At 43.8% G+C, this 27,211-nt stretch overlaps 1 protein-coding gene across 3 annotated transcripts in view; it reads right to left on the bottom strand.

The window, feature by feature from the left end:
- Positions 1 to 25,092, bottom strand: part of cat1 (calcium transporter 1) — a 28,906-nt gene extending 3,814 nt beyond the window's left edge. The window contains exons 1-13 of one of the 3 annotated variants that reach the window (XM_031905558.1): positions 24,971 to 25,091; positions 24,037 to 24,154; positions 23,275 to 23,372; positions 19,088 to 19,210; positions 16,099 to 16,239; positions 15,005 to 15,103; positions 14,745 to 14,917; positions 14,278 to 14,424; positions 13,554 to 13,766; positions 10,815 to 10,901; positions 10,648 to 10,724; positions 7,508 to 7,673; positions 5,498 to 5,564 (exon numbers count right to left, since the gene is read on the bottom strand). In XM_031905558.1, the coding sequence (XP_031761418.1) occupies positions 5,498 to 5,564; positions 7,508 to 7,673; positions 10,648 to 10,724; positions 10,815 to 10,901; positions 13,554 to 13,766; positions 14,278 to 14,424; positions 14,745 to 14,917; positions 15,005 to 15,103; positions 16,099 to 16,239; positions 19,088 to 19,210; positions 23,275 to 23,372; positions 24,037 to 24,113 (1,468 nt within the window). In that variant the 5' untranslated portion in view covers positions 24,114 to 24,154; positions 24,971 to 25,091. Of the gene's footprint in view, positions 1 to 5,497; positions 5,565 to 7,507; positions 7,674 to 10,647; positions 10,725 to 10,814; positions 10,902 to 13,553; positions 13,767 to 14,277; positions 14,425 to 14,744; positions 14,918 to 15,004; positions 15,104 to 16,098; positions 16,240 to 19,087; positions 19,211 to 23,274; positions 23,373 to 24,036; positions 24,155 to 24,970 lie in introns of all 3 variants that reach the window. The other 2 variants (XM_031905560.1, XM_031905559.1) reach the window with 2 other exon arrangements.
- Between the last annotated feature and the right edge of the window lie 2,119 nt (positions 25,093 to 27,211).

The raw sequence follows: 27,211 nt of genomic DNA on the forward strand, positions 1-27,211 counted from the left end.
CACAGTCAAATGTAAAAAGACTTGGGGAGCAACACAAGTACCATAAAGGTTCATGGAGGAGCCAAATAAGGGCTGTGATTGGCTATTAGGGGCCTCTATGCACCCTATCAGCTTACAGGGGGCTTTATTTGGTAGGAAATCTTGTTTTTATTCAACCAAAACTTGCCCCCAAGTCCGGAATTCAAAAATAACTCCTTGGTTTCGGGGCACTGAGAGCAACATCCAAGGGGTTGGGGAGCAACGTGTTACCCCTGAGTCACTGGTTGGGGATCACTGGTCTACATTTTCCCCATGGCAGGAAGGGGGTGCAACTGTTTCCCCATGGCAGGAAGGGGGTGCAACTAAGAGGGGGGTATCTCTCTATCCTAAGGATAAGAATATTGTCTGCCGTGTGTAATTCTGTTTAGGATAATTGGAACTGGGTCAGACTGGGCTAACACTAGCCTACGTGGCACGGCCTCATAGTGACATATAAAGAGATAGGGGTGGAACTTCCAGCTGAACCAGTGGGAATATTGGGCAGAGCAGAAAGTATGTGCTGTAGGAATGGAAATCAGCCGGCGTTCTATGGCAAACAAAACCCTATGGCAGAATAAGGAATAAGAGCAGCTAGGGATTAGAGATGTAGCGAACTGTTCCCCGGCGAACTAATTCGCGCGAACATCGGGTGTTCGCAAGTTCGCGAACTTTTCACGTATGTTCGCAATTTGGGTTTGCGTGGCGTTTTTCCGCTGCATTTTTTCTCGGCCTAAAAACGCCGCACAAGCCACACGTGGCGTTTTTCAGCAAATTCCGTTTCTATGGTGCTAATAGTGCAAAATAGCAAAAAATGCCGCTTATTTCCGCTAGGTCTGCCAGCTGCCTTTGCGGTTTTACGCAACGCTGTGTCAACAAAGTATTTTTCAGAGAAGTTTTTGCCCTTGATCCCCCTCCGGCATGTCACTGCCCAGGTCGTGGCACCCTTTAAACAACTTTAAAATCAGTTTTCTGGCCAGAAATGGCTTTTCTAGGTTTTAAAGTTCGCCTTCCCATTGAAGTCTATGGGGTTCGCAAAGTTTGCGAATATTCGCACTTTTTGGCGTAAGTTCGCAAACGGGTTCGCAAACATTTTTTTTGAGGTTCGCTACATCCCTACTAGGGATTAGGGATTAGGAATTTTCATTTAAGTACAGAAGAAACTGTATAAATCTAGTCATTTGCACCATAAATGAACAATTCTGAGCAGTGAGTTAGGCTTTGGGTAAATTCAGTGCTGCTCGTGGGGCAGAATGGTGTTTGTTTTCTTCAAGCAGTTGAACCCATTCTGCCGCATTGGCACATTTATTAGCATTAACCTGGTAAGGGCCACGGAAACTTTCCCACAGATGACTTGTGCCAGACGCAGTGTTCCCTTCCCACAGGAACATCATGTCAGATAGCAAGTCTTTCATGTAGTTTATATACAAGAGGAAAGACCTCGCACTTCAACTTAAATATAGGGTGCTCAATGTGTGGTGAAAGTATAATTTAATTGAAACACATGTAAAGGCTGGCACACCTACACAGTAATAAAATGTAACCTTTATTCAAGACTTGATTAAAACAAAAGCTTAAAATGAAAATAGAAAAGCAAGAAAAAAGAAAATTAAAATTGGTACCCTATGCCTAGATCGTAAGCTGCACTGACTATTACATGAATGGTATCACATAGACTATTTTTCAAGGTTTAGAATTTCTTGAGACAGTGTAGCACATAAGTAACAAATGTACCAAATGTATATAATTGCACTGATTGTATCGAATCAGGCCTCCACTTTGTTGCAATATACTAGCAATTGTATCAAGCTTTGAAAGTCACCATCCGCAAGAACACAATTCTAAAGGTAAGTTTATTTACTTGTTCACTTCACAGGGCTCTATCACTAGAATCTTTCATTTTTATTTTCTTTGTAATAAAATCTTACCCACTCTTTTGGTGTTTGACTTTTATTTTCTGTGTACCCTGACCATGATTGTAAGCACACGCATTTGAATATACTACTATTCGTATATTACTTACACATAGGTTTGATCTAAGTACAATCCCGTTTGTGCACTAATTGTTCTAAAAAGGTCTGCAAGCTAAAGCTGGACTAAGCGGCGCCACGGCACAGAGGGGTACAACGTTGATTTCACAAGACTCCCGGGCCGCCGCCTGACTATGAGATTCCAACGACCGTTTCACTAATAATCAATGTCCATTTAATAAAGTGGTAAATGGCGCAACTACACCGCTTCATCAACTAAGGAGCTGATCCCCCGCCCACCACGGCTCCAGCCAGTAATGCGACTAAGTGTCTCATCATCCGAGTCACAACAACATCATTTGCTGTTATCTGAAAATTTACAAATATTTATACACACAACTCTACCTATCCCAGGATCTATTGTCTGATGATTCAATTGCGCCAAACAATCAGGGCGCACAAAAACTTCTCCTTCTGCGACTATAATACGCCCAAGATTATTACCAAATTAGGGGGCAGTAATAGCAGTTACGATTGTAGGCTAACTGTTGAGTAACGTCAGCTTATACACTGCCCTTGAAGATCATCTTTACCTAGCCTGATCTTCAATCAACATTCAATCAACACTATCTGCAACGGTTTGTGAATGCACAGCCTCTTCACTTGTGTCAACAAATTAGAAATACGGCGCCTCAGTTCATACCCCCAAATCACCCTTGTTTCACTGTTTGTCATATAGCAGTTAAATACAGCGACTTAATTGGAGCAATCACTTAATTCTCACTTAAATTTACACAACTTCATGGATCCCAATTCAGGATCAACTGTATAGCGTTACTCAATGCAACCATAGTCTCCATCCCCGTGCCTACTACCAGTCAATCATACCTCGGCACCGGGGGTACATAATCAAATGCAAATGTGTATTCTACAAAGGTGAAGGCATCAACAATTAGGGGCACATTTACTAACCCACGAACAGGCTGAATGCGCCGATTGCGTTTTTTTCGTAATGATCAGTAATTTTGCGATTTGTTTCGGCGTCTTTACGATTTTTGCGTAAAAACGCGAGTTTTTCATAGCCATTACGAAAGTTGCGCAAAGTCGCGTTTTTTTCATAGCGTTAAAACTTGCGCAAAACGTCACGCCTTTTAAGTTTTAACGCTACGAAAAAGGCGCAACTTTGCGCGCAAGTGTTAACGCTAAGAAAAAATCGCGACTTTGTGCAACTTTCGTAATGGCTACGAAACACTAGCGTTTTTACGCAAAAATCGTAAAGACGCCGAAAAACTCGCGTTTTTAGGCAAAAATCGTAAAGACGCCGAAAAAATCGCAAAATGTTCGTTTCCAATCGGAATTTTTCCAATTCGGATTCGAAATCGTGTCTTAGTAAATCAGCCCCTTAGTGTCAATTATCTAAAAATTAAATCAGAGTCAGAGAAATCCTTGTGCCTACAACTCATTACCTCGGCACAAGGATTTTTTGGCATAAGGTATACACACCGACGCGCGTTTCGCTAAAAAGCTTTATCAAGGCAAGGAGAAGTTTTGTGCGCCCTGATTGTTTGGCGCAATTGAATCATCAGACAATAGATCCTGGGATAGGTAGAGTTGTGTGTATAAATATTTGTAAATTTTCAGATAACAGCAAATGATGTTGTTGTGACTCGGATGATGAGACACTTAGTCGCATTACTGGCTGGAGCCGTGGTGGGCGGGGGATCAGCTCCTTAGTTGATGAAGCGGTGTAGTTGCGCCATTTACCACTTTATTAAATGGACATTGATTATTAGTGAAACGGTCGTTGGAATCTCATAGTCAGGCGGCGGCCCGGGAGTCTTGTGAAATCAACGTTGTACCCCTCTGTGCCGTGGCGCCGCTTAGTCCAGCTTTAGCTTGCAGACCTTTTTAGAACAATTAGTGCACAAACTGGATTGTACTTAGATCAAACCTATGTGTAAGTAATATACGAATAGTAGTATATTCAATTGCGTGTGCTTACAATCATGGTCAGGGTACACAGAAAATAAAAGTCAAACACCAAAAGAGTGGGTAAGATTTTATTACAAAGAAAATAAAAATGAAAGATTCTAGTGATAGAGCCCTGTGAAGTGAACAAGTAAATAAACTTACCTTTAGAATTGTGTTCTTGCTGGTGACTTTCAAAGCTTGATACAATTTCATGTAGTTTACACATCATATTTTTCTCTCAGTTCCATTATTTGTTTTCCCATGCAACTACAACCCATGCAATTGGTCTATATGAGCTGATTTGAGAAGGGTCATTAAACTCAGTGCCCTCCCTACCCTCCGTACCCTCAGTGCCCACCGTTCCCTCTGTGCCCTCCATACCCTCTGTATCCTCAGTGTCCTCCGTACCCTCCATACCCTCAATGCCCTCCGTACCCTCTGTATCCTCAGTGCCCTCCATACCCTCCATTCCTTCAGTACCCTCCGTACCCTCAGTGCCCTCCATGCCCTCAGTGCCCTCCTTACCCTCAATGCCCTCCGTACCCCCCCTACCCTCAGTGCCCTCGTATTCATCACACAGTCATTTTCTAATGTTCCACCAATAACAAAGAAATGCCCTATTATTAAAATATATAATATTGGCCAAAAGGAGGCCTTCATCCAAATATTAATAAAGAAAAACATTAACCCCCACTAATCCCTACTGAAAGCAGTATTTGCTTGTTCCAAGCTACTCTTCTCTGCACTGCTGGTTCTGACTACACATATCATTGATATAAAGTAGCAGTGGTTATTTCCTCTCTGGCCAGGATTTCCCACAATGCCTTGTGTGTGCAGGCCTGCTGAGGATCATCACCAAACAGATTGGGCCCCTTATTTAATTTGCAGGGATACATGCAGGTCATACATGTACACACAAGGTTGTTATTATATAAAACAAAATCAGAATAATATGGTTATTCGTTATGGAGACACAATGGAGAATTGGGAATCTCGTGGATTTGCACACACACCGCATTGCTGCCTTTTCTGCTGGAATGTGTGTTGTGAATTGTCTGCTCTTTTATGGGCCTAACATTGGGGTGCAGGGGAGAAGAAATTATATATACTATTGTGTATTGTGGTGACACATTGGAGATCAAAATTGTATAGTTATTTTTGCACATTATTGCTGTTTATGTACATTGTATTCACTTCAAAGTTGTGTATTGTCTTTTGTTATTTGGGGCCCGAAACTCAACAATTTTGCCCCAGTGTGTAAGTATCTAGTGCTGTTGAGATGCCAATAAAGTTGTAAGTATTCCTGTAAGTGCCCCACCTAGGGGACGGTACTGGCATAATAACAAGTGCAATAACAAGTGCGTGGCCCCTGAATGGAGACTTGGTGCGTGTACCTGCTGCGTTGGGGGAACTGCCTATTTCCAAGGAGAGGTACTGCCTGCACAGGATCCCTAGTGCCCTGGGGTATGATCAAATCTGCCAAGGAAGGTTACAATAGGCATGAAAGGTCATTTTAAGCGTATAAAAGTGCAGCACTGTACCTGTTCCAAAACCAAGAATAACCACCATCATCAGCCAGAAAAATCTCAGAACGTCTCCAAATATGATCTGTAGAATTGTAGCAACACGCATGTTAATAGCTATTAGCGAGGGACTTACTGCCCATTGGGATATCCCAGACCCAAAATTGCTCAGAATTAATTAAACCCATTAACACTCCACACTGCCCAATGCATGAAGGGCAATTAGCCAATTCCCACATGCCCTGATTTAACTTCCATTATTATTATTATTTATTTCCTTTCTATTATTATTTATTTCATTTATATTATTATTTCATTATATTATTATTATTATTATTATTATTATTATTTGCATATAATTATTATTTATTATTTTATTATTTCATTATTATTATTATTATTATTAGCAGCAGTAGTAGTAGTAGTATAATTTTATTTCTAATTTTATTATTTAATTATTAGTATTATTGTATATCTATTGTTATTATTTATATAACTGATATTTATTATTATTATTATTATTATTATTATTATTATTATTATTATTATTATTATTATTATATTATTATATTATTTATTTCATTGTATTTATACTTTTATTATTTCATTTATATTATTAATTATTATTACATTTCTATTATTAATTATTTTATTTATACATTTATTATGTAATTTATATAATTATTATTATTAGTAGTAGTTATAGTATTGCATTTATATATTAGTAGTAGTAGTAGTAGTACTTGTAGTAGTATTGATTTATTATTTAATTTATATTCTTATTTATTTAATTTATAATTTTATTATTTCATTTATATTATTATTATTGCATTTATATCATTATTTATATAATTTATATTATAATTACTATTATTATTCTTTCATTTATATTACTATTATTTATTTCATTTATAATTTAATTTTTTTGTAGTATTATTATTAATTGTTTCAGTTCTAATTTTATTATTTCATTATTATTATTATTATTATTATTATTATTATTATTATTATTATTATTATTATTATTATTATTATTTATTTTATTTCTAATTTTATTATTTCATTATTATTATTATTAGTAGTAGTAGTATTAGTAGTATTGTATTTATATTATTATTATTACATTTATATTATTATTTACTTTATTTCTAATTGTATTATTTAATTTATATTATTATTATTATTATTATTATTATTATTATTAATTTTATTATATTGATATTAATTATTTCATTTCATGTATATTAATTATTTCATTTATAATTTCATTATTATTATTAATTATTATTATTATTATTGCATTTCTATTATTAATTATTTTATATATAATTTATATTCTTCTTCTTATTATTATTAGTAGTAGTAGTAGTAGTTATAGTATTGCATTTATATTATTATTATTTTTAGTAGTAGTAGTAGTAGTAGTAGCAGCAGCAGCAGTATTGCATTATTATTTCACTTATTATTATTATTATTTATTTAATTTATTATTTTATTATTTCATTTATATTATTATTATTATTATTGCATTTATATCATTATTTATATAATTTCTATTATAATTACTATTATTATTCTTTCATTTATATTATTATTATTATTTTATTTATATTATTATGATTATTTATTTCAGTTCTAATTTTATTATTTCATTTATATTATTATTATTATTATTATTTCATTTATATTATTATTTATTTTATTTCCAATTTTACTATTTCATCATCATTATTATTATTATTATTATTATTATTAGTAGTAGTAGTAGTATTGCATTTATATTATTATTATTACATTTATAATATTATTTATTTTATTTCTAATTGTATTATTTATATTATTATTATTGCATGTATATTATTATTATTATTTATTTCATTTCTAATTTTATTATTATTGCATTTATATTATTATTACAATTATTATTATTATTATTATTATTATTATTATTACAATAACATTTTACAAGAACCCTAGTCATATTTTGCAGTGTTTAGGGCTCATTCATATAATGATTCAATGGAATACCTTGTGTATCATTACAGTAAAGGGTCCAGTCATCTGAAAGCCACGTGCAAAGAACATAATGTAGCACCATCCGAACACCAGAGCCAGCGACATAGGGATAATTTCTCCATCAGAGTCTGTGAGTCTCAGGGCCAAAGTGGCCAGGACCATGCAGGAATACAGAACTCTGTAGAAACATGGGGGGGAGATACATGCATGAGAAGCCAGGATTTCATAGTAGCAATTCTGGGGCATATTAGTGAAATTACATTTACATTATATTACATTACATTACAATTAATTAAATTCTTATTCGAATACATTTGGCAAAATACATGACAAAATTTTGATTACTGGTTAAAATAACTGGTTAAAATATTTGTCAGAATTCTTCATAGGTAAAAAGAAAAAACAGAATTATGAGTCAAAAATGTTTTGAAATTGCAGCATTTTTGTAGATTGTAAGCTCTTGCGAGCAGGGCCCTCTGATCCTATTGTTACTCTATATATCCTTATTTGTTAAACTTTTTAAGATCTCTGTTTAAATTTATTGTGATGCGCTGTGTAATTTGCTGGCGCTATATAAATAAATGATAATGATGATAATAATAAGGTTTTAACAGTCAGTTCTTCTATTTTTCATTTTTAGTGAGAATCCTAATCAAATGAAATTTCCAATATTCTAGAAGTCAAGCAATAGACAAGGTAGTGACATCAGAAGGGGCACATTTTCTAAGCAATATTTCAAAATTTACGATTGGGTTTTAATCCCCTCATTGTTTTCTGTTTCACACAATTTCAATGAGAAGTTAATCCTCTCATTATTTTCTGTTTCCCACAGTTTGAAGGAGACATTAATCCCCTCATTGTTTTCTGTTTCACCCAGTTTCAATGAGAATTTAATCCCCTCATTGTTTTCTGTTTCACCCAGTTTCAATGAGAATTTAATCCCCTCGTTGTTTTCTGTTTCACCCAGTTTCAATGAGAATTTAATCCTCTCGTTGTTTTCTGTTTCACCCAGTTTCAATGAGAATTTAATCCTCTCGTTGTTTTCTGTTTCACCCAGTTTCAAGGAGAATTGAATCCCCTCATTGTTTTCTGTTTCACCCAGTTTCAATGAGAATTTAATCCCCTCGTTGTTTTCTGTTTCACCCAGTTTCAATGAGAATTTAATCCCCTCGTTGTTTTCTGTTTCACCCAGTTTCAATGAGAATTTAATCCCCTCGTTGTTTTCTGTTTCACCCAGTTTCAATGAGAATTTAATCCCCTCGTTGTTTTCTGTTTCACCCAGTTTCAATGAGAATTTAATCCCCTCGTTGTTTTCTGTTTCACCCAGTTTCAATGAGAATTTAATCCCCTCATTGTTTTCTGTTTCACCCAGTTTCAATGAGAATTTAATCCCCTCGTTGTTTTCTGTTTCACCCAGTTTCAATGAGAATTTAATCCTCTCGTTGTTTTCTGTTTCACCCAGTTTCAATGAGAATTTAATCCCCTCGTTGTTTTCTGTTTCACCCAGTTTCAATGAGAATTTAATCCTCTCGTTGTTTTCTGTTTCACCCAGTTTCAATGAGAATTTAATCCCCTCATTGTTTTCTGTTTCACCCAGTTTCAATGAGAATTTAATCCCCTCGTTGTTTTCTGTTTCACCCAGTTTCAATGAGAATTTAATCCTCTCGTTGTTTTCTGTTTCACCCAGTTTCAATGAGAATTTAATCCCCTCGTTGTTTTCTGTTTCACCCAGTTTCAATGAGAATTTAATCCCCTCATTGTTTTCTGTTTCACCCAGTTTCAATGAGAATTTAATCCCCTCATTGTTTTCTGTTTCACCCAGTTTCAATGAGAATTTAATCCTCTCGTTGTTTTCTGTTTCACCCAGTTTCAAGGAGAATTGAATCCCCTCATTGTTTTCTGTTTCACCCAGTTTCAAGGAGACATTAATCCCCTCATTGTTTTCTGTTTCACCCAGTTTCAAGGAGAATTGAATCCCCTCATTGTTTTCTGTTTCACCCAGTTTCAAGGAGAATTGAATCCCCTCATTGTTTTCTGTTTCACCCAGTTTCAAGGAGAATTGAATCCCCTCGTTGTTTTCTGTTTCACCCAGTTTCAAGGAGAATTTAATCCCCTCGTTGTTTTCTGTTTCACCCAGTTTCAAGGAGAATTTAATCCCCTCATTGTTTTCTGTTTCACTCAGTTTCAAGGAGAATTTAATCCTCTCATTGTTTTCTGTTTCACTCAGTTTCAAGGAGAATTTAATCCTCTCATTGTTTTCTGTTTCACTCAGTTTCAAGGAGAATTTTATCCCCTCATTGTTTTCTGTTTCACTCAGTTTCAAGGAGAATTTTATCCCCTCGTTGTTTTCTGTTTCACCCAGTTTCAAGGAGAATTGAATCCCCTCATTGTTTTCTGTTTCACCCAGTTTCAAGGAGAATTTAATCCCCTCATTGTTTTCTGTTTCACCCAGTTTCAAGGAGAAGTGAATCCCCTCGTTGTTTTCTGTTTCACCCAGTTTCAAGGAGAATTGAATCCCCTCATTGTTTTCTGTTTCACCCAGTTTCAAGGAGAATTGAATCCCCTCATTGTTTTCTGTTTCACCCAGTTTCAAGGAGAATTGAATCCCCTCATTGTTTTCTGTTTCACCCAGTTTCAAGGAGAATTTAATCCCCTCGTTGTTTTCTGTTTCACCCAGTTTCAAGGAGAATTTAATCCCCTCATTGTTTTCTGTTTCACCCAGTTTCAAGGAGAATTTAATCCCCTCGTTGTTTTCTGTTTCACCCAGTTTCAAGGAGAATTTAATCCCCTCATTGTTTTCTGTTTCACCCAGTTTCAAGGAGAATTTAATCCCCTCATTGTTTTCAGTGTCACCCAGTTTCAAGGAGAATTTAATCCTCTCATTGTTTTATGTTTCACAAAGTTTCAAGGAGAATTTAATCCTCTCATTGTTTTATGTTTTACCCAGTTCCCATCATTGTCACAGCAATTTAATTTAAATTTATACCAGGTTGAGTTTATATGATTTTCAAGGCCAGAGTTTTAGTAAATGTGCCCCTAAATGTAAATGAATGCAGCTTTTCTACTAAAGCCCAACTGGATGAGCTTCTGTCAAAAAGGGGGGAGGGTATGTTTGTGTTAAATAATTACACATTGTAGTAAGGCAAACTTACAGAATAAGGTGAAATGGCCCCCCTGAAACTGGGTCCTTAAAGAAAGAAATGCTCTGAGCGCCCATTAACACTGGGATCTATAGGTTGAGAAGAAAAGTACATAATAAAGAATGAGATCATGTGATTGGTTACTGACTGATTGTACCAAGGTAAGAACAGAGTTGTACCTCCAGCAGCAGCATCCCCAGCGCCCCAATAACCGTGATGAGTTCCCCCACCAGGCGCAGCTCATCCGCGGGGGAGATATACGACGCCTGGCAAATAAAGGCTGAGTTATACAGGGAACTCTGAGTATCACTCATGTATTATAAGGGGTAATGTACCCCCTACTGTAAATGATAAGGATATTAGCAGTCACTGAGGGGTTCTGTGCCCATATAAAGGCACAAGGCTGCAGGCTGAGTTATACAGGGAACTCTGAGTATCACTCATGTATTATAAGGGATAATGTACCCCCTACTGTAAATGATAAGGATATTAGCAGTCACTGAGGGGTTCTGTGCCCCCCATATAAAGGCACAAGGCTGCAGGCTGAGTTATACAGGGAACTCTGAGTATCACTCATGTATTATAAGGGAAAATGTACCCCCTACTGTAAATGATAAGGATATTAGCAGTCACTGAGGGGTTCTGTGCCCCCCATATAAAGGCACAAGGCTGCAGGCTGAGTTATACAGGGAACTCTGAGTATCACTCATGTATTATAAGGGATAATGTACCCCCTACTGTAAATGATAAGGATATTAGCAGTCACTGAGGGGTTCTGTGCCCCCATATAAAGGCACAAGGCTGCAGGCTGAGTTATACAGGGAACTCTGAGTATCACTCATGTATTATAAGGGATACTGTACCCCCTACTGTAAATGATAAGGATATTAGCAGTCACTGAGGGGTTCTGTGCCCCCATATAAAGGCACAAGGCTGCAGGCTGAGTTATACAGGGAACTCTGAGTATCACTCATGTATTATAAGGGATAATGTACCCCCTACTGTAAATGATAAGGATATTAGCAGTCACTGAGGGGTTCTGTGCCCCCCATATAAAGGCACAAGGCTGCAGGCTGAGTTATACAGGGAACTCTGAGTATCACTCATGTATTATAAGGGATAATGTACCCCCTACTGTAAATGATAAGGATATTAGCAGTCACTGAGGGGTTCTGTGCCCCCCATATAAAGGCACAAGGCTGCAGGCTGAGTTATACAGGGAACTCTGAGTATCACTCATGTATTATAAGGGATAATGTACCCCCTACTGTAAATGATAAGGATATTAGCAGTCACTGAGGGGTTCTGTGCCCCCCATATAAAGGCACAAGGCTGCAGGCTGAGTTATACAGGGAACTCTGAGTATCACTCATGTATTATAAGGGATAATGTACCCCCTACTGTAAATGATAAGGATATTAGCAGTCACTGAGGGGTTCTGTGCCCCCCATATAAAGGCACAAGGCTGCAGGCTGAGTTATACAGGGAACTCTGAGTATCACTCATGTATTATAAGGGATAATGTACCCCCTACTGTAAATGATAAGGATATTAGCAGTCACTGAGGGGTTCTGTGCCCCCCATATAAAGGCACAAGGCTGCAGGCTGAGTTATACAGGGAACTCTGAGTATCACTCATGTATTATAAGGGATAATGTACCCCCTACTGTAAATGATAAGGATATTAGCAGTCACTGAGGGGTTCTGTGCCCCCCATATAAAGGCACAAGGCTGCAGGCTGAGTTATACAGGGAACTCTGAGTATCACTCATGTATTATAAGGGATAATGTACCCCCTACTGTAAATGATAAGGATATTAGCAGTCACTGAGGGGTTCTGTGCCCATATAAAGGCACAAGGCTGCAGGCTGAGTTATACAGGGAACTCTGAGTATCACTCATGTATTATAAGGGATAATGTACCCCCTACTGTAAATGATAAGGATATTAGCAGTCACTGAGGGGTTCTGTGCCCCCCATATAAAGGCACAAGGCTGCAGGCTGAGTTATACAGGGAACTCTGAGTATCACTCATGTATTATAAGGGATAATGTACCCCCTACTGTAAATGATAAGGATATTAGCAGTCACTGAGGGGTTCTGTGCCCCCCATATAAAGGCACAAGGCTGCAGGCTGAGTTATACAGGGAACTCTGGGTATCACTCATGTATTATAAGGGATACTGTACCCCCTACTGTAAATGATAAGGATATTAGCAGTCACTGAGGGGTTCTGTGCCCCCCATATAAAGGCACAAGGCTGCAGGCTGAGTTATACAGGGAACTCTGAGTATCACTCATGTATTATAAGGGATAATGTACCCCCTACTGTAAATGATAAGGATATTAGCAGTCACTGAGGGGTTCTGTGCCCATATAAAGGCACAAGGCTGCAGGTTGAGTTATACAGGTAATTTTTTTGTGCTCACATCAAGAGGGGTGAGTGGGGGAGGGCTCTTGCCCTTGGTTCCAAGGGTTTGGTAAATTACCCCTATCATGTGTACCATTATCTTAAAGAATAACCCTAATGCACTGTAAACTCTTCAATCTGCCCCAAAACAACAATCCTGCCCAATGGGCCAATAAGATTATTTAATCTACCAAAGAATTAATGAACTTTCCTATGCAGCAAAGGACTAAACCTACACATAAACCTACCACATAAAGGGTAACTAAGTGTGCCATATAAAGGGTAACTAAACCTGCCACATAAAGGGTAACTAAACCTGCCACATAAAGGGTAACTAAGTGTGCCACATAAAGGGTAACTAAACCTGCCATGTGTAGACATGTGAGTACCAGAGTAGCACAAATAAAGGGATATAATAGTGGAATTAGCATTACTTCTGCACAACGCTGCCCCTATTGGCCAATGATTTAGGAACATTTCGCCACAGAATGAGCATCAGGTGACCTACCAAGAGCGGCGCTTGTTTGAGCAGCGTGATGTCCCGCGGGCTGGTGGCGTTTCCCGTTATGGGTACGAGGCGCCGATTGGCACAGCACAGAGAGACGCAGATCATGTACAGAACATAAATGGCGCCGAGGAGCAGGAAATACGGGCGCCCGAAGCTCTGCCATTTCTCATTTACCAGCTCCTTAACTGGAGAGATGTCGAGGATCTTGCGAGCCTGTGAGAGGCAATGGGCGTAGGGTGAGCGAGAGGAGCTGGAGCCAATCTGTCCTGTTTTGCTTTGCCGCTAAATTTGCGTGCAACTATTTGTTTTGACGCAAAAAAATCCGGCAATGGCAAAAGGTGGAAATTCGCCATCAATCCATGTCTGACGGAAAGTGTTGCCAATCACTAAAAGGAACTTGTGTTTTTCTATTAAGGGTTAGAAGTAGCAGAAGCTGACTGGTTGCTAGGGTCTAATCTGCATTAGCAACTGGGCAGTGATTAGAATGATGATTGGACCCTGGTTAGAAACAGTAATGCAAAGTCAGAAGACTGACTCCTCCCAGACCAGTGCCGACCTCCCCCCCTCATCTGAATGCAGGAAAGAGGTAGAAGAAGGAGGCAAATAATTCAAAAGTTGCTAAGAACAAACCATTCTATAACATACTAATAGTTAACCATTTAGGGGGGCATTAAAAATTCTGTTCTATGGGCTCAGTAACTTCACCTAAATCAGTACTAAGTACCTCCGACTTCCTTGAAGAGACGAGAAGGTGGAGGACAGAGCATGGGGAACCCCAAGAATCAATCTCAGTCATATCGTAGAGAGTATAATAAAGGGGACCCATCGACGGCACCTTACGGACTCCCTTCTGCATCAGGTACTGGAACATCTGCCAATGAGGAAGGATCAAGCTGAAACATATTGACCAATGGCCTGAGCGTGGGACTGGGGGACTGACCTGGTCCTACAAAGACTCAAGTCTAGGCTTAAATCTGCCAATAAAAGGCTTTCATTCCAACATGGCTGCCATGCACTGAAGGAGCGGTTAGTGATTGGATGAAGGCTATGACTATGACTTCAGTTGTACATGGAGTTGCTGGGGTTCCATGGGGGAAGTAACCACATTACATGGACATATTATAGAACCCCAACAGCCAAATCCTGGGGAGCTGCTCTCCAAGGAAACACCTATTGGAATTTAAAACTTACCATGACGTTCCCCTCCGCCGCAGCCAGTTTTAATGGGGTGAGACCCTGATGATTTACCATCTGGTTTAAGGGAGGCCACCGCTGCCCACACTCCAGGGATGTGAGAAGATCAAACATCTGGCAGGCCATGGCCTTGTTGGGCTGTAGAACTAATATGTGTAGGACAGTGTTGCCTAATGGGAGAAGGAAAGGAGGATTGGTGAGGGACAGAGGCCTTGGGGAGGTTGGCTATCCATAAACATTCCCCCAGTCCCTCTCACCCCAAGAGTCCTGGGCACGAACATCAGCTCCTTTCTCAACCAGTAACTTGACAATATCGGCATTTCCCACCGAGGCCGCAAAGCTCAGAATGTGTTCCCCTGGGGGAGACAGAGACACTGATATTTATAGAGTTTCCCTATAGAATAAATAGTGTCACAAGGTGTGGGGGGCACAGGGACCAGTGGTACGGCCCGTATCTCCCGTATCTCCCGTATCTCCCGTATCTCCCGTATCATGGGCTTTCGTCAGAAATGGCAGAAATGAATCTTTGTTGAAACCGACCCGTTTGTGAATGCACATTGTCTGTAAATCTATGTGTGGGCTTGTACATATTGTTGTTATCTGTATGTCACGTGTATGTCACATGTATATCACTTGTATGTTGCATGTATGTCACGTGTATATCACTTGTATGTTACTTGTATGTTACGTGTATGTTACATGTATGTCACATGTATATCACGTGTATGTTACCTGTATGTCACTTGTATGTCACTTGTATGTAACTTGTATGTTACCTGTATGTTGCGTGTATGTTACCTGTATGTTACGTGTATGTTAAGTGTATGTCACTTGTATGTCACTTGTATGTTACTTGTATGTTACCTGTATGTTACGTGTATATCACTTGTATGTTACTTGTATGTCACTTGTATGTCACGTGTATGTTACCTGTACGTTACGTGTATGTTACGTGTATGTTACGTGTATGTTACGTGTATGTCACTTGTATGTCACTTGTATGTCACTTGTATGTTACCTGTACGTTACGTGTATGTTACGTGTATGTTACGTGTATGTTACGTGTATGTCACGTGTATGTCACGTGTATGTCACGTGTATGTCACGTGTATGTCACGTGTATGTTACCTGTATGTCACATGTATGTAATGTGTATGTCACATGTATGTTAGATGTATTTCACATGTATATCACTTGTATGTTACATGTATGTCACGTGTATGTTACGTGTATGTCACGTGTATGTCACGTGTATGTCACGTGTATGTCACGTGTATGTCACGTGTATGTTACGTGTATGTTACTTGTATGTTACATGTAGCAAAGGGCCAAGCCGTTACATTTCTCTCACCAAAGTAGAAGAGATTTGTAGCCTTTAGGGAGAAGAAGCTGCCAGTTGCGCGTGGAGACGAGACATCGGCCCCTTTGTCTATGAGAATCCTCACCAGGTTCATGTTCTGATTCACAGCCGCAATGTGCAGAGCCGTCTGCCCTGTGTAGGGAATGAGATACATCAGAAAAGAGAGATTCTGGGGCAGATTCCATAGAAACGTTTCACCACAAACCCACCCAGCAACCAAATGGTTTAACCCTAACGCCTGAATTCTCCGCCTCGTATCACTGCATTATATCATATTTAACATTATGTTCATATTTATTCTTTACTAAAGAGACACCCCCTGTGCCCACGTATTATGGAACGGACCAACTGGATCTGATCTCGGGGGATTTCCCTTAAAATATAACCCCTGTCCCAGAAAGAAACAAGATAGGCCAAATACCTTGGTGTGTTTAGTCAGGCTGAGCTGCTACAATACTGGGCTTGGAGCTATAAACAGGGCAAAGGTTGAAGTATCTACTGATTGTGTGTATATATACACAAGAGTCTGGATTGTTTGTAATATGGAAAAAAACTGTGGGGTACAGTTGGGCTGAATGCAATGTAATGGGGGTTTATTGGGATTTCAGTGGATGTAGAAGTCCCACCTGCTTCCATTCTGGGAGTTGTAGTTCAGCAGAAGCCAGAATGAAGGCTACTTGGTACAACTGAGATGCAGCCAATGTAACATGATTAATTCTGCTTGCTGTGGACCTTATATACCAGTACAGGATCTGTCATCTGAAAACCCATTATCCAGAAAGATCCAAATTACAGGAGGGCCATCTCCCAGTTGATTTGACTTATTGCTACAGATATCACTTCTGGATACCCTTGAACATGCCGATTACAATGTCAACATGAAAGTGAGGCTTGGCGCGCAGGAACAAGTCCTATTGGATGGGAGAGGCACCCAGTGATGATCCCATCGGGGAATGTTAGAATTTCCACAAGAATTTACCTCCTGTAACAAACAAATCTTTAGGGTTGAGAAGACCACCTCAGATTAACAAAAAGAATTCTGGGAACGAATCATAATGAGCTCCAAGGAAATCCTTTTTACATGGGGAGAGACTAAAGCTCACCCACTGGGGTTTGAAAGCAGAAACCGGAATAATAGCCGATCAAACCCCAAACCCCTCTTTTTAGGGCCCACCAGTGTAGTGCGGGGCTTTCTGATCTGTTAGATGCAAAATAACAAGAAGAACTCTGGGAACTAATCCTAATGAGCTATTTACATGGGTTTAGCCTATGGGCTAATGCTCACCAAATGGGTTTTAAAGCAGAAATCAGGAATCCCGGGTGGCTGTTTAGTCGGGGTAAGTATTATTCCAGCTTGTCCAAGCAGTCTCTGTAACACCTGCTCACACCTCGGATCTACTTGCTGTCACTATTGGCAAGTCTCAAGGTTGGCCGACACCCAAGTCTAGAACTCCAGGCCCGCATCTGCTAAGTTCTTGCAGGACGTTCATTCCAAGACTAACCGGGGCCCCCTGGGTCTGGGTGATGCCCACTACCTAAACAGGCATGTTGTTGGCAGCCCTTGGGGTCCTGAAACTCTCCTTGCTCAAAGTAGGCAAGGGTCAGTTACTTCTGAGCCAGAGTCCAGCAGGCAACAGGCTTTTCTTCCCCCCCACTCTGCAATCACAAAGACGTTGGCCCCCACCAGGCCCTCCTCTTGCTTCATGGGGCACTTATTGGCTTCCCCCGTTGTCTGCCCCTTGACCATGGGTTCCTCTGGTTTAATAGCAAGTCCTCGGCAGTAGGGTCAGCTCCCAGGCTGATATTGACACAACTGGGGTGGCTTCCAGGGTCTGCCCCTTGACCATGGGTTCCTCTGGTTTAATAGCAAGTCCTCGGCAGTGGGGTCAGCTCCCAGTCTGACGCCATTGTCCTCTCACCCATGGGGACTGTGTTGGGGTCACTTCCTCGCGTCTCACTGCTATGGACTCTAGTAGCTCCTTCACCACCATCTCCAGGCCATGGGATTATCTGCCAACTGGGTCTCAGGTCCGGATGCTGCTATGGACACAACTGGGGCAGGTTCCAGGGTATGCCCCTTGACCATGGGTTCCTCTAGTTTAATAGCAAGTCCTTGGCAGTGGGGTCAGCGCCCAGTCTGATGCCATTGTCCTCTCACCCATGGGGACTGGGTTGGAGTCACTTCCTCACATATCATATCAGCATCTCTCCTGGGGAAGCCTCTCTCCTGGGGAAGCCTCTCTCCTGGGGAAGCCTCTCTCCTGGGGAAGCATCTATCCTGGGGAAGCATCTCCCCTTCCCTCTGCATTCACATAAAGAACCTGGTGTAGGTGTGTGAGTACAGTAACTTCTCCACATTCCCCTCCAGGTGGGACACAATCTCATCCATGGTGCCTCGTTCCACAGCCAGTGGTTGTAGCACGCCCTTTGTGCCCCTTGGCCTAGCACCCAATCAGCCCAGTGTTTATACAGGTGAGGGGTCCCTAATAGCCAACCCTAATAGCCACTCTGCCAAGTCCATTCTCACCCCAGAGCCATCCATCCTGCCCTCATTGCCAAATGTAAAGTTGGGGTAAGACGTATGGAAGATCCTTTTGGCTTAAACAGGTCTCAGATATTTTGTAACTTGGCGGAACCTTCACAGACACTATTGTGTTAAATACCTATTGTGTTAAATACAAAATCTAATATTTACACACAAAAGGAATACAATAACAATAAAATTCTACCAAAATACAGAGGACCATTGTTTTACCAGCCATTTTTGGGATAAAATAACTTTTTTCTTTCTATCGAGAAGGTAATATTAAAACATTTCACTCAAAGCCAAATGCAAAGCATCGTTGATGGATAAAACATCTTTTTTGGATAATAAAATATTTTACTTTGATGTGGGAGGAGCCACTGAGGGATATGTACCAGGAAGAGATGAGAGATAAATAGAAATTGGATATAAAACAATCAATAACCAATCACTGACCTTGATAGAGCTGTGATGTCATTGGCACATTCACCAAGCTGGGATCTGCAGTCAGCAAAGTCTCTGCGGCTCTCAAGTTGTCATAACCGGCTGCAACATGGAGAGCGGTCTCGCCCGAGGCCCCTAATGGGAACAGAATTATTCCTTAATATTACTGTCTGACTTAGTATCAGCATTGGCATTCCCAGTACCCAGAGGCACAAACAGCCCCCCCCCCCAGCCCAATAAATAGTGACTGTCTGTGGCACCTTACAGCCCCCCTGGCATTCCCAGTACCCAGAGGCACAAACAGCCCCCCCAGCCCAATAAATAGTGACTGTCTGTGGCACCTTACAGCCCCCCGGCATTCCCAGTACCCAGAGGCACAAACAGCCCCCCCAGCCCAATAAATAGTGACTGTCTGTGGCACCTTACAGCCCCCCTGGCATTCCCAGTACCCAGAGGCACAAACAGCCCCCCCAGCCCAATAAATAGTGACTGTCTGTGGCACCTTACAGCCCCCCTGGCATTCCCAGTACCCAGAGGCACAAACAGCCCCCCCAGCCCAATAAATAGTGACTGTCTGTGGCACCTTACAGCCCCCCGGCATTCCCAGTACCCAGAGGCACAAACAGCCCCCCCCCCAGCCCAATAAATAGTGACTGTCTGTGGCACCTTACAGCCCCCCCTGGCATTCCCAGTACCCAGAGGCACAAACAGCCCCCAGCCCAATAAATAGTGACTGTCTGTGGCACCTTACAGCCCCCCTGGCATTCCAGTACCCAGAGGCACAAACAGCCCCCCCCAGCCCCAATAAATAGTGACTGTCTGTGGCACCTTACAGCCCCCCCGGCATTCCCAGTACCCAGAGGCACAAACAGCCCCCCCCCCAGCCCAATAAATAGTGACTGTCTGTGGCACCTTACAGCCCCCCTGGCATTCCCCAGTACCCAGAGGCACAAACAGCCCCCCCCCCAGCCCAATAAATAGTGACTGTCTGTGCACCTTACAGCCCCCTGGCATTCCCAGTACCCAGAAGGCACAACAGCCCCCCCCCAGCCCAATAAATAGTGAACTGTCTGTGGCACCCTTTACAGCCCCCCTGGCATTTCCCAGTACCCAGAGGCACAAAACAGCCCCCCCCAGCCCAATAAATAGTGACTGTCTGTGGCACCTACAGCCCCCCTGGCATTCCAGTACCCAGAGGCACAAACAGCCCCCCCAGCCAATAAATAGTGACTGTCTGTGGCACCTTACAGCCCCCTGGCATTCCAGTACCCAGAGGCACAAACAGCCCCCCCCAGCCCCCAATAATAGTGACTGTCTGTGGCACCTTACAGCCCCCCCCCTGGCATTCCAGTACCCAGAGGCACAAACAGCCCCCCAGCCCAATAAATAGTGACTGTCTGTGGCACCTTACAGCCCCCCTGCATTCCCAGTACCCAGAGGCACAAACAGCCCCCCCAGCCCAATAAATAGTGACTGTCTGTGGCACCTTACAGCCCCCCTGGCATTCCCAGTACCCAGAGGCACAAACAGCCCCCCCAGCCCAATAAATAGTGACTGTCTGTGGCACCTTACAGCCCCCCTGGCATTCCCAGTACCCAGAGGCACAAACAGCCCCCCCAGCCCAATAAATAGTGACTGTCTGTGGCACCTTACAGCCCCCCTGGCATTCCCAGTACCCAGAGGCACAAACAGCCCCCCCCAGCCCAATAAATAGTGACTGTCTGTGGCACCTTACAGCCCCCCTGGCATTCCCAGTACCCAGAGGCACAAACAGCCCCCCCAGCCCAATAAATAGTGACTGTCTGTGGCACCTTACAGCCCCCCTGGCATTCCCAGTACCCAGAGGCACAAACAGCCCCCCCCAGCCCAATAAATAGTGACTGTCTGTGGCACCTTACAGCCCCCCTGGCATTCCCAGTACCCAGAGGCACAAACAGCCCCCCCAGCCCAATAAATAGTGACTGTCTGTGGCACCTTACAGCCCCCCTGGCATTCCCAGTACCCAGAGGCACAAACAGCCCCCCCAGCCCAATAAATAGTGACTGTCTGTGGCACCTTACAGCCCCCCTGGCATTCCAGTACCCAGAGGCACAAACAGCCCCCCCAGCCCAATAAATAGTGACTGTCTGTGGCACCTTACAGCCCCCCTGGCATTCCCAGTACCCAGAGGCACAAACAGCCCCCCCCCCAGCCCAATAAATAGTGACTGTCTGTGGAACCTTACAGCCCCCCTGCATTCCCAGTACCCAGAGGCACAAACAGCCCCCCCCCCCCCAGCCCAATAAATAGTGACTGTCTGTGGCACCTTACAGCCCCCCTGGCATTCCCAGTACCCAGAGGCACAAACAGCCCCCCCAGCCCCAATAAATAGTGACTGTCTGTGGCACCTTACAGCCCCCCTGGCATTCCCAGTACCCAGAGGCACAAACAGCCCCCCCCAGCCCAATAAATAGTGACTGTCTGTGGCACCTTACAGCCCCCCCCCTGGCATTCCCAGTACCCAGAGGCACAAACAGCCCCCCCCAGCCCAATAAATAGTGACTGTCTGTGGCACCTTACAGCCCCCCCTTGCATTCCCAGTACCCAGAGGCACAAACAGCCCCCCCAGCCCAATAAATAGTGACTGTCTGTGGCACCTTACAGCCCCCCTGGCATTCCCAGTACCCAGAGGCACAAACAGCCCCCCCCAGCCCAATAAATAGTGACTGTCTGTGGCACCTTACAGCCCCCCTGGCATTCCCAGTACCCAGAGGCACAAACAGCCCCCCCCAGCCCAATAAATAGTGACTGTCTGTGGCACCTTACAGCCCCCCCCCCTGGCATTCCCAGTACCCAGAGGCACAAACAGCCCCCCCAGCCCAATAAATAGTGACTGTCTGTGGCACCTTACAGCCCCCCGGCATTCCCAGTACCCAGAGGCACAAACAGCCCCCCCAGCCCAATAAATAGTGACTGTCTGTGGCACCTTACAGCCCCCCCTTGCATTCCCAGTACCCAGAGGCACAAACAGCCCCCCCCAGCCCAATAAATAGTGACTGTCTGTGGCACCTTACAGCCCCCCCGGCATTCCCAGTACCCAGAGGCACAAACAGCCCCCCCAGCCCAATAAATAGTGACTGTCTGTGGCACCTTACAGCCCCCCTGGCATTCCCAGTACCCAGAGGCACAAACAGCCCCCCCCCCAGCCCAATAAATAGTGACTGTCTGTGGCACCTTACAGCCCCCCTGGCATTCCCAGTACCCAGAGGCACAAACAGCCCCCCCAGCCCAATAAATAGTGACTGTCTGTGGCACCTTACAGCCCCCCTGGCATTCCCAGTACCCAGAAGCACAAACAGCCCCCCCCAGCCCAATAAATAGTGACTGTCTGTGGCACCTTACAGCCCCCCTGGCATTCCCAGTACCCAGAGGCACAAACAGCCCCCCCTCAGCCCAATAAATAGTGACTGTCTGTGGCACCTTACAGCCCCCCTGGCATTCCCAGTACCCAGAGGCACAAACAGCCCCCCCCCAGCCCAATAAATAGTGACTGTCTGTGGTACCTTACAGCCCCCCCGGCATTCCCAGTACCCAGAGGCACAAACAGCCCCCCCCAGCCCAATAAATAGTGACTGTCTGTGGCACCTTACAGCCCCCCTGGCATTCCCAGTACCCAGAGGCACAAACAGCCCCCCCAGCCCAATAAATAGTGACTGTCTGTGGCACCTTACAGCCCCCCTGGCATTCCCAGTACCCAGAGGCACAAACAGCCCCCCCCCAGCCCAATAAATAGTGACTGTCTGTGGCACCTTACAGCCCCCCTGGCATTCCCAGTACCCAGAGGCACAAACAGCCCCCCCCAGCCCAATAAATAGTGACTGTCTGTGGCACCTTACAGCCCCCCTGGCATTCCCAGTACCCAGAGGCACAAACAGCCCCCCCCAGCCCAATAAATAGTGACTGTCTGGCACCTTACAGCCCCCCTGGCATTCCCAGTACCCAGAGGCACAAACAGCCCCCCCCAGCCCAATAAATAAGACCAAGGACCCAATGTTAGTAAATGCCTCCTTAGACATTATGAATGACACTTGTATGAGGGAAACTGCCCCCCATGCCCAGTACTGACTGTTAAAGCCCCACTTACCCCTCCCCGGTACCCTTCTCCCAGAATGAATATCCTGATACATTTCCTACATTCCCATTGGGCACAAGCGACTCACCTCTCTGGCTGGAATAACACTGGTTTGAACCCAGAAGCTCCTGTAGGCGCCCAACGTCATTCTCTTTAGCAGCCAGAAACAGGGGCATCTCATGAACACTAAAGGCAAAGATGGTACAAGATCTCCATTAGCCAAGTTCCCCTGCTTGGGGGCCACACATGTGATAGTGGGACTGGCCTGACCCACACATGTATGTAGAGCCATTCCGTGCTCAAAGCACACATGCCTGGGGCCGGCCATAGGGAACGTCTTGGTGACTCAATTGATGAAGGAAAGAGGGGACCCCAAGGGACAAAACAGGGAAGGGAGATGGAGGGAATCAGCATGGATAGTTGGGGGGGGGGTCCCTGATGAGATGAAATGGATCAGAATAGAGAAAGAAGAGCTCAGTAGGGAAAGAGCAGCAAGTAGAGCAGATACAGCAGATCCATGGTGGGAAGAGTCTCTATGGGGCATTGGGGGGAGATTATCACCCAGTAGGTGCTACAACATTGAATATAATGTGAAGCATCACAGGTAAAGGAGTGCTGGTCTTATGGGTGTAAATATATCCATATTCCTACATGTAGGAGCAAAGTACAAGCCCGTGACCATTGGAGGAGGAAGAGGGTAAGGGAAGAAGTCATCACTTGGCCTCCCATAGACAGAAGGTGTATAATGCGCCCAAACACTTTCCCAGCCAAAGGGCAAAGTTCCTATTTTACTTATTCATTTCCACCCCCACCCTAGTTGCTCAGACAGCAGGGGGCGTTTGGGTGATACCTTTTGAGCCGTAACAGGTCAGTCCTAGATTCTTCCTCTTGGTTCCAAGAAGCCCCAAACGGAAGCATTTTCATCATTGTTACCCTCAGTTACAAGTCTCCCCGAAAACCACTGAGATCTGTTCAAGAACGTAAAATAATCCACAATATGCAGGAAACCATTACAGTTAATTAATGTCAGTCAGGTTGAACCTTGGCAAAACCCTTTCTGCTTTGGCCTAGAGGAATCACAAAGAAATCCAGAAGCCTACAGTATATGAAAAATTAAATTAATCAGAATAGCACTCAATAGTAAGAAATCCAAGTCCGGCTTGGGACTCCTCCAGTTACATGGGAGTAGGAGAAACAATAGGTTAGCTGAAAGCAGTTCTAATGTGTAGCGCTGGCTGAAAGCTCAGACTCAGGCACACTTTACTGCTACGCTGCAAGTTGTAGTGATATCCCCCCCCCTCACCCCCAGCAGCCAATCAGCAGAACAATGGGAAGGGAGCAAGATAGCAGCTCCCAGTAGGTATCAGAATAGCACTCAATAGTAAGAAATCCAAGTCCGGCTTGGGACTCCTCCAGTTACATGGGAGTAGGAGAAACAATAGGTTAGCTGAAAGCAGTTCTAATGAGTAGCGCTGGCTGAAAGCTCAGACTCAGGCACACTTTACTGCTGCGCTGCAAGTTGGAGTGATATCCCCCCCCCCCTTACCCCCAGCAGCCGATCAGCAGAACAATGGGAAGGGAGCAAGATAGCAGCTCCCAGTAGGTATCAGAATAGCACTCTTACTACTGCCCCCCAGTGGTTATGACTGCACTTAGCACAGGGGGTCATCTTCAATCATTTGCCCTCAGTTATTTTGTTATTTTGCCCATTGGCACTGCCCCGACTGCACATTTACACTGACCCCCCCCCCGAGACAGGGCAACATCAGACTACGGTGTCTCACCTGGTCAGGACCCCATTGGGTTTCATTCCCCCATTCCTGCATAAAGCTGTCTCATACAGTTGGGCACTCGGAGGAGTCTCTTGGGGTTGGGAGAAACAGGAATTAGTGAGAGTTTTGTGTATGGAAAGAGGTTTCTGTGGGAGGAGCCAAGGGGCGTGTCCTGTGTGAGGAATGCGGAGAGACCAGACGTGGGGCTACTGGTGGAACCTTCCCTGTAACGTATACAAACCCCGGGAAATGTTGTATTTACATCTAAGAACATGAGAAGCAATGAGTGGAATTTTCCGGCAGACGCGAACAAAAAAAAGTTGCACGCAACAAAAAAAATTGTCATGAGCGTCAAAACTTGCGCGTTATTTTAAAATTCGGCATTTCGCGAATCTTTTTCCAAATTTTTCGGGGAAGCGAAACGCGACAGATTTGGTCACCGCTAAGAAATGAGCCAAACCCCGCAGAACTGGGAGCCCCCGCATGGCTCCGAGGGAAATACCTTCTCCAGTTCTCACGTGGAGGGATGAGCGACTCTGTCCCGTTACGCTTCGCCGAAAAATTTGCGAATCTTTCAAAAGATTCCCGCAACGGCAAAAACTTCGTGAAACGTCGAACTGTTTGTCGCCGTTATTCTTTAGATGCGGGCGACAATTTTTGGACACACAGTGAAGTGCGATGGGCAATATCCAAACGCAAAGGTTTCTACCCATAATGCAGAGTTGTGTCACCAATTTCCAGCGTCTTTGCCTTATAAGCAGCGAGTCCTGCAATTGGTCGTTACAAATAAGTGTGTCTGTTACTGGAAGAGCGCCATTTATGGGTGTGACTGGCAACACGAAGTTTCAGTAATGAGATTAGTGACCAATTTACTGGATGGAAGTGAGTGACACAGATCCCCCAGGGCAGTGATCCCCAACCAGTGGCTCGGGGGTGACAGTGATCCCCAACCAGTAGCTCGGGGGCAACAGTGATCCTAAACCAGTAGCTCTGGGGCAACAGTGATCCTCAACCAGTGGCTCAGGGGTAACAGTGATCCTCAACCAGTGGCTCTGGGGTAACAGTGATCCCCGACCAGTGGCTCTGGGGCAACAGTGATCCCCGACCAGTGGCTCTGGGGCAACAGTGATCCCCATCCAGTGGCTCTGGGGTAACAGTGATACCCAACCAGTGGCTCAGGGGCAACAGTGACCCCCAACCAGTGGTTCAGGGGTAACAGTGATTCCCAACCAGTGGCTCTGGGGTAACAGTGATACCCAACCAGTGGCTCAGGGGCAACAGTGATCCCCAACCAGTGACTCAGGGGCAACAGTGATCCCCAACCAGTGGCTCAGGGGCAACAGTGATCCCCAACCAGTGGCTCTGGGGTAACAGTGATCTCCAACCAGTGGCTCTGTGGCAACATGCTGCTCCCCAACCCCTTGGATGTTGCTCTCAGTGCCCCCAAACCAAGGAGTTATTATTGAATTCCTGACTTGGGGGCAAGTTTTGGTTAAATAAAAACAAGATTTCCTACCAAATAAAGCCCCTGTAAGATGATTGGCTCCCTAATAGCCAATCACAGCCCTTATTTGGCACCTCCATGAACTTTTATGGTGCTTGTGTTGCTCCCCAATTCTTAACTTTAGACTGTGTCTCAGGAGAAAGAAAGGTTGGGGACCCCTGCCCCAAGGGAACTCTGGGATTGCCAACACGTCACAATCTTAATCCGTTCCATGTGTGCAGTTATATAGCAAAAATAATCCGAACGGGTGGAGTAAGTGCAATTGTGCTCGGTGCTGGGGAGTGTGTAGAGGGACAAATACCTTTGGAACAGTATCAGACACATCAGCAATTTTAGTGCTTTGTGTTTGTAAATGGGCCGATGAGCTTTAATCCCATACAGAATTCCCTCCAGATTCTCTCACAACGTTACCCGGGAATCTGTGGCTCCACCTTAAACAGAACAATAGTCACAACAAATTGGGATGTGTAGTGATGAGCGAATCTGTTCCGTTTCGCTTCGTCGAAAAATTCGGGAATCTTTCAATAGATCCGCGAAACGGCGAAAAAATTCGCGAAACGGCGAAAATGTAGTGCGGCAAAAAAAATTGTTGCCGCGGCTTTTATTTTGTTGCACGGCTATTCTTTTGTCGCCCGCGGCTATTATTTCGTCACGCGGCTATTATTTCGTCGGCCACAGCTTTTATTTTGTCGCACAAAGAGAAAGAAAGTTTGCCAGCGCTTAGTTTATTTTGTCGCACGGCTATTCTT

Source organism: Xenopus tropicalis, chromosome 7, assembly GCF_000004195.4.
Source record: "Xenopus tropicalis strain Nigerian chromosome 7, UCB_Xtro_10.0, whole genome shotgun sequence".
NCBI lineage: Eukaryota > Metazoa > Chordata > Amphibia > Anura > Pipidae > Xenopus > Xenopus tropicalis.